The sequence below is a fragment of the Oncorhynchus gorbuscha genome, linkage group LG16 (genome assembly GCF_021184085.1).
Source record: "Oncorhynchus gorbuscha isolate QuinsamMale2020 ecotype Even-year linkage group LG16, OgorEven_v1.0, whole genome shotgun sequence".
NCBI lineage: Eukaryota > Metazoa > Chordata > Actinopteri > Salmoniformes > Salmonidae > Oncorhynchus > Oncorhynchus gorbuscha.
Genome location: NC_060188.1, coordinates 27357016 through 27365286, shown reverse-complemented (window position 1 = coordinate 27365286; position 8271 = coordinate 27357016). Strand labels below are relative to the sequence as shown.

Genomic DNA, 8271 nt, shown 5'->3' with positions numbered 1-8271 from the left:
TTTGCTAACTCTTTGCTTATTTGAGCTATTCTTGCCATAATAAGGATTTGGTATTTTACCAAGTAGGTATATCTTCTGTATACCACCCCTACAACCCAACTGATTGGATCAAATACATTAAGGAAAGAGTGTGCAAAGCTGTCAAGGCAAAGGGTGGCTACTTTGAATAATCTAAAATATATTTTTATTTGTTTGACACTTTTTTGGTTACTACATGATGCCATATGTGTTATTTCATAGTTTTGATGTATTCACTATTATTCTACAATGTAGAAAATATTAAAAATAAAGAAAAACCCTTGAATGAGTAGGTGTGTCCAAACCTTTGACTGGTACTGTATAATGAAGGTATAACACCAGTGATCCATCAGCATTGCTCAGTTCAGTCTGACATACTTTAATTTTGGGGCAAATCCAGAACATAGTAAAGGAGGTGTTCTGTAAAGGACGGCTATAATAAAATATTTAAAAAATAAAAAGGTAAGTCTGTGAGGTGACTTCAATTCTTGTATAGACCTATGCCTTCTGTCAGGAGGGCGTGTGGAGCCGTGATAAAAGTTCAAGCACTTTTGACCCCTTGCCACTGGGGGAGTCATGGTTATCTTGTGGGGTCATCTCCAGCCCATACAGGTGCTCAAGGAAGCCATACAGGGAGGCTAGCTGATCTGGGTACCCCAGTTCAAACACACGCAGAAGCTTGAAAAGCTTGTCCAGTGCATTGCTCAGGCTCTCCTGAGGCAGGGGGATTGCAATCCTATCAACAGGGAACACGATGCAAAGCTGCCGGCCAGGGGCCTCCAGGGGCCCCACGCTCAATATGTAGGGCTGAGCGTGGGACACAGACTCTGGGCCCTCCAAGGAGGTAAGGTCACAGAATAAGGAGGACACCATGGTGTCTATCTGTAGAGGAACAAAGGAGGAAAGGTCTTTCAAGGGGATTCTTCAATTACATTCCTTCAAAACATCATTGTTACCTTACCTTCTAAAATTCCACTAGTTCACAAACTTAATCTATATGGCAATGAGGAAATGTCTGGGTTTACTGCTCAGTCTGACCAGGAAGAAAAATACTGTGTTGCTCACCGGTACAATGTCCACCAGATACCGAATGGCCTGCCTGACACTGCTCCTGGAGGTTACGGAGGCTCTACTGGTGTTTGTTGGTGGTAGCACATAGATCAGGACTTTTAGCATAGTCATGGTGTAGGAGTCTGCAGAGGAATCAGAGAGGAACAAATACATTCAAAAACTTAACCACAGTAATCTACTCTCCTATTACTCTATCCACAGAGTAAATCATACAGATCATTTTCAGTCAGTCTGTCAATGGCTGATTAGGAGGTTGACTGTAAAGTGTCTATTCTGTGTATACTGGTGAGAAAAAAGAAAAGCAACATGCAACAATTTCAAATATTCTACTGAGTTACAGTTCATATAAAGAAATCAGTCAATTGAAAAACGATTTAGGCCCTAATCTATGTATTTCCGATGACTGGGCAGGGAGGGGTGCAGCCTTGGATGGCAGCCAGGCCCACCCACTGGGGAGCCAGGCCCAGCCAAACAGAATTAGTTTCCCCCTATAAAACAGAAATACTCCTCAGCACCCCAACCAAATTATCCCACAGGTCAAAAAATAAAAAATAGAAAATGTGGAGGTCCTGGGCTGGTGTGGTTACACATGGTCTGTGGTTGTAAGGTCAGTAGGACGTACTGCCAAATTCTCTAAAACGACGTTGGAAGCAGCTTATGGTAGAGAAATTAACATGAAATTATCTGGCAACAGCTCTGGTGGATATTCCTGGAGTCAGCTTTGCTCCAACAAAACTTGAGACATCTGTGGCATTGTGTTGTGTGACAAAACTGCACATTTTAAAGTGGCCTTTTCTTGTCCCCAGCACAAGGTGTGCCTGTGTAATGATCATGCTGTTTAATCAGCTTCTTAATATGCCACACGTGTCAGGTGGATGGATTATCTTGGCAAAGGAGAAATGCTCACTAACAGGGATGTAAACAAATTTGTGCATCAAGCTGAGAGAAATAAACTGCGTATGGAACATTTCTGGGATTTCATATTTCAGCTCCTGAAATATGGGACCAACACTTTACATGTTGGGTTTATATTTTTGTTCAGTGTAGTTAACCTCTGACCTCCTTGCTGTGTGGCAGCCAGTTGGAGAAGTGCAGAGATGTCCGGGTGTTTTTCACACTCTGCAATCTGGTACAGCCTGGGCAACACGAACGACGACCACTGGGCCAGGAAGGAGTGGCCTTTACCTGGGAACATCCTCTCAAACTCCAGGTCAATCTGAACAAACAAACACCTTCAGATCCCAATAATACACTTAGTCAATTATCATTCCTGCAACATTATTTTGTTTGAATATAATTTGATCTCTGAGAAATTAAGGTAATTGATCGCATCCAAATTGTCCATTTGAATTTGTAGGATTCATATAACATTCAATAAATAGACATGAAGAATCCAAAGGAATAGTCAAAAGCCACACACAGACCCACCACAACAATCCCACCCCAACAACTAGTATATAGTATCAGTTCTCTGTGTTTGTCAAGTAGTATGGAGCTGCGGAACAGAGTATTGTTTCTTCATCCTATCTAATGTGTTCTCAGAATGTAGTGACGTTTTCTATCCCCTTGTTCAGAAAAATTTGTCATTGAAGTTATGTTTATGTCCCATCCTATGGACTGATAGTACCAGGTTGACCAATAGATGGTGCTGTTCCTGCTATTAGGTTTTTAAAACAAATTTGAAGCTACCCACCCCCCAAACTCAATGTTTAAAGGAACTGTTCCCAAATTACAAAATGATATTGGTATCCTTGCACTGTAAGCAATCAACAGACAAGGTATGATAGCAACCCATGCTTTGGTTGTTGGCCACTGTTTCAAATGCTAACTTTTAACTTTCAAATTCAAGTCAATAGTACCTATATTAGCATTTCATGTTCAAAATCAGCCTAAAGTATTTTAACATTTATTGTGTAACTCAATGATGTTACTTGTAAGTGTCAAAATAATGGAAACACTTGAGTAAATGAGGGATACAAAGTCTATTGAAAGCAGGTACTTCCACATAGGTGCGGTTTTTGAGTTAAAGCAACAAACATCCCATCAAGTTTAGGGTCATATATAAAAATGCTGGGCAGGCCATTATTTTGGCCACCACAGGGCACTAATGGTTTGATGAGCATGAAAACGATGTAAACCATATGCCATGTCAGTCACCAGATCTCAACCCAATTGAACACTTATGGGAGATTCTGGAGCGGCACCTGAGACAGCGTTTTTCCACCACCATTTGGGACGGCAGGTAGCCAAGTGGTTAGAGCATTGGGATAGTAAGCGAAAGGTTGCAAGATCGAATCCCCGAGCTGACAAGGTAACAATCTGTTGGACAAGGCAGTTAACCCACTGTTCCTAGGCTGTCATTGAAAATAAGAATTTGTTCTTAACCGACTTGCCTAGTTAAATAAAAGGTTTTAAAAAATGATGGAATTTCTCATGGAAGAATGGCGTCGCATACCTCCAATAGTTCCATAATCTATGCCAAGGAGCATTGAAGCTGTTCTGGTCACCCTATTAAGACACTTTAAGTTGGTATTTCCTTTATTTTGGCAGTTACCTGTCGATGATTTGGATAGGAAGTGCAAAAATGATAAAATTAGGTACCACTGACTTGCATTGGATTTGTGCCACCGATGCTGAAAAGTTAGCATTTTAAACATTTGTCAGGTAAACAAAACCAAACAATTGGCTGATGTCATACCTTGTCTATAGACTGCTTACAGGGTAATGAAACCAATGTGTAATTTTGTAATTTGGGTGAACTATCCCATTAACATTGAAGGGGGGTTATCATCTAATAAAATGAACAGCACCCTCTAGTGGTCAAATCTGGTAATATTGAGATGTAGGATGGGGGGGGGGTGATTACATAGGATGAAGAAACAATTCTCTGGGCCGCAGCTCCATACTACTCGTCAGACATAGAGAACTGATACTATATACTCTGTTGGGTGTGTGTGTGTGTGTGTGTGTGTGTGTGTGTGTGTGTGTGTGTGTGTGTGTGTGGGGCAGTGGGTGGCTTTTGACCACTTCTTTGATTCCTCATACAGTATCTTACCTCATTGTTAGAATGGAATATTGGAATATTATATGAATCCTATCCATTTAAAAAAAGGGCAATTTTGGGTGCAATCAATTAGCTTACTTTCTCAGAAATTGAATTCTATTTCATCAAAATAATGTTGCAGGAATGCTGATCTTATCTGTTTCTAACTTCAGAAACAATTTCATATCAATTTGAGATGGTGGGTGTCATATCTGGCTAAAATGACATGGAATGACCCGAATACAAGTTTATCTGTGGCCTTTCTAGTCTTGTGAGCATCCGTAGCTTTCTCCATGAAGACTGGACTCACAGTGGTGGGAACGTCAAGAAAACGTGGGTACTCGGCCAACACAGCCCTCATACTAGGCCGTGTGTTGCTGATCCACCTCCTGCGTGCGTTGAATGTGAGGTCCATAGCACTGTGGATGGTAGGCAGGTTCCTAGTCAGGGGCCTGGTTCTCTTCATCAGCTCCATCCACCTCTGGGTCTCCTCACTGGACTGTGTCTCCAGGAGCCCAGACCCCAATCTAGGTACAGGAGGGTCCGCCAAGCCTGGCTCTGGCCGACGCCTCTTCAGCACATACTTCTTCTTGTGGTCTTCAAGGGTGCGTCGAGAGTTGCGCAGGCGCGTCTCAATGTAACCCGTACGGGACAAAGGGTCGTACAAGTGTTCCTACACAGGGAGAAAAAATGATAGGACAGTCGTCTACTCAGTAACTGAGAATTATGTGAATCTTACACTACTAATCAATTTACTAGCTCACTATGCCGTTGATGCCAGCAGAGGGTGCACAGAGCCTGAGTCCTGGGAAGAGCTCCACTATGTGCTCTGCCAGCATGGTCTTCTGAGCAGAGGTAGGGTAGCTGCAGAGGACAGGAGATTAAACGTCAGAAACACTCACAAAACATTGAGTCTAAATAGAAGAGCAACATCTCTGCTCTCTCAGACACGTCCCTTCTCAGCCCAAATACACATACAATCAGCTCCTCACAATCCAAACTCCTCAACGATGAAGGACACAGAGAACTTGATAAGCTTCCTGCGGGACAGCTCACACAGACAGCCCTCCCTCTCGTACTCCCGGACCACCTCAGGACACAGCTGCTCCAGCCACAGGCGCAGGCGACCTACAAAGTCCTGTGGACCAGCCTCCACCTGCTCCTGCCCAAACTCACCGGCCTCCACACCACTCTGAGAATGACAGGTTTAGATAAGGACTGAGGCGCACATTATGTCAGTGAACATTTAGTGCCTTATATTGTTTATGAGATTGCGAGGTCGGCATTTGAGGACTGAGTAGATGTTCTTTACTTACATTGGCAGGATGAGCCAGAGGCAGAGCAAGGGCCTCCTCAGCCATGCAGCATCTCTCTATCTCAGGTCGCTCTGTTTTGATGTTGGCTGGGCTGAAGCAGGGGTGCAATGCGTCCTGGGGCTTGGCAGCCATCTCTCCCTCCAGGGGCACAGCCACAGTCCTCTGGTCTCCTTCATGCAGCCTGTGGTCATCTGCAACTGAACATTTGCAGAGGGGAGACAATGGGGAAGCGCATGAGAGGTAACCTAGCAAGCCGCCAGACCCCATTCCCTGTACGGATATGCCATTCATGTAAGCTTGAGATATCAGGCAGCTTGCGAGGCTACATGAAAATACTGCAAGTCAAGACATCAAGAGAGGCTCTCACTAAAGCTGCCTTTTCTCTGTGAAACTACATCACAACCATCTTTCACTACATTGAGTCAGGACTTACATTGAGTGGTACCGCCCCCATCAATAAGGGCCATGTCTTCATTGTGCTCCGTCTTGTACACTCTGTTCATCAGTTCCCACTCCTCTGGGATCCCCATGCCCTGACCCTCCTCATAGTCCACCATCACTGGACCAGCCGACACAAGGTCAAACGGGTCAGGCAGTCCAGCACAGTCCTCCACCACCTCCTGGGGATGGGGCTCCACGGTGGTCCTTTGTGATGCTTGGGAGGTTGAGCAAGTGGTCTGACCCATTGGATTCTTAGTGTTGCAGCGCCCATCACTAACCCTCAGTCCTGTGTTAGAGAATGCCCCTGAAGACCCAGCCTGCACCCTCCAGTCACCCCCACTGGGGGCCTCAAACCTCTGCTTCAGTCCCAAGGTGTCCTGGTCTCTCTGGGTCACTGAGGAAAGTCCATGCTGCTGGTCCCCTTGGAGCCCGGTTAACAGACGCACAGTCTCACACAGCACAGACTCCACTGCTGTACGCACTGCCTCGTCAATGGCCAGGCCCAGTCTGTCCCTCAGGAAGCTGATGGACAACTGGACATCCATCTTGGCACAGCTCGACCTGGTTGTCTCGGTGACTTTAGACACCAACCACAGGTTAGAGCTCTATGGGATTGTATGTAGCTAGTCTATTTAAAAAAAACACCAAAACTGGGTATTGTCAAAGATTTTCTAGTGTAAGTTATTGTTTAATTTATTCCTCTCTGATAATTGATATGACCACAACATCTCGAAGCAGCTCTCGCTTGGAGCGTCAACCAGAGAAACACACTGAGTGATATGAATTTTACTAAGAACAATCATATTAGCTAATTACCCTAAAACTACAGCTATCTTGGCAACTCAAAAAACAATGTCAACATAGCTAGTAGATACTGGATCACTAACTAGTTACATTACTACCAAATTATGCTGAAGACACATGTCGGTTGAATACATTGTTGTGCAACTGGCTAGGTATCCCCTCTTCCCATTGTTGCTCCCATTACTCTTGCTAGCAACAAAACAAGCTCGCTAGCTAATCATGTCCTACAAGCTATCTCTGTAAATGATTCGATTAATTAAATTAGTTAACGTCACCAACATTTCACTGCAAATGATCGAAACAATACTTGAAGTCTACGCAGGATTGGGACTTTAAACCAAAGCTACAATGCGTAAAACATGAATATATACATTTTGAAACGTTGTAGCTAGCTATCGATTCTAGCTAACTGTCGTCCCCTAAATAAAACGTCATCAGTAAGAGACCGCAAGCGTCAAAAAAGAGAACGGTGTGAGGCCAGTCAGTGTACAGAGATTTGACTGTAATTATTCAGCAGTAATGGTGCCTATTACACATAACATTTGCCTACACACCGCAGAGAGGAAATGTCAAAGATAATTGTTTCCCCAGAGACTCGACCCCTTTGCTTTTAATGGATAAATATAAAAATGTAATAGTTCTGACCAGCCCCCAGACAGGGTTGTAAGAGCTGACCAAATACACTGAACAAAAATATGAACGCAACATGTAAAGTCCCATGAGCTGAAATAATTTTCCATATGCACAAAATACTTATTTCTCTCAAATGTTGTGCTCAAATTTGTTTACATCCCTGTTAGTATTTTCCTTTGCCAAGATAACCCATCCACTTGACAGGTGAGGCATATCAAGAAGCGGATTAAACATCATGATCATTACACAGGTGCACCTTGTGCTGGGGGACAATAAAAGGCCACTCTAAAATGTGTGGTTTTGACACACAACACAATGCCACAGATGTCTCAATATGAGAGAACGTGCAATTGGCATGCTGGCTGCAGGAATGTCAACAGATCTGTTGGCAGAGGCTTGAATGTTAATTTCTCTATCTTAAGCTGCCTTCAATGTCATTTTAGAGAACCTGGCAGTAAGGCCAACTGAGTCAAACCACAGACCACGTGCATGTCGTTGTGTGGGCAAGCGGTTTGCGGATTTCAACGTGGTGGCAGTGGGGTTATGGTATGGGCAGGCATAACCTATGGATAACAAAAACAATTGCATTTTATCAATGTCAATTTGAATTCAGAGATACCGTGACGAGATCCTGAGACCCATTGTTACAGACCTGTATTGATCCTACCCTGCCTTTCTAAAGCCAAGTTAACAAAACAGATCACCGTTAATTTCAAATCCCACCGTACCTTCTCCGCTATGCAATCTGGTTTCCGAGCTGGTCATGGGTGCACCTCAGCCACGCTCATGGTCCTAAACGATATCATAACCGCCATCGATAAGACAATACTGTGCAGCCGTATTCATCGATCTAGCCAAGGCTTTCGACTCTGTCAAATCACCAGTCTTATCGGCAGACTCAACAGCCTTGGTTTCTCAAATGACTGCCTCGCCTGGTTCACCAAC

At 43.9% G+C, this 8271-nt stretch overlaps 1 protein-coding gene across 1 annotated transcript; it reads right to left on the bottom strand.

Moving 5' to 3' along the window:
- Positions 1-363: 363 nt before the first annotated feature.
- Positions 364-7118, bottom strand: LOC123999530. Its single transcript, XM_046305408.1, has 8 exons — positions 5882-7118; positions 5449-5645; positions 5125-5324; positions 4897-4996; positions 4443-4805; positions 2149-2305; positions 1084-1211; positions 364-900 (listed from the first exon to the last, which is right to left on the bottom strand). Exons 1-8 carry the CDS (start codon positions 6432-6434, stop codon positions 529-531), a joined length of 2070 nt encoding a protein of 689 aa, XP_046161364.1. The 5' UTR covers positions 6435-7118; the 3' UTR covers positions 364-528.
- Positions 7119-8271: the final 1153 nt, after the last annotated feature.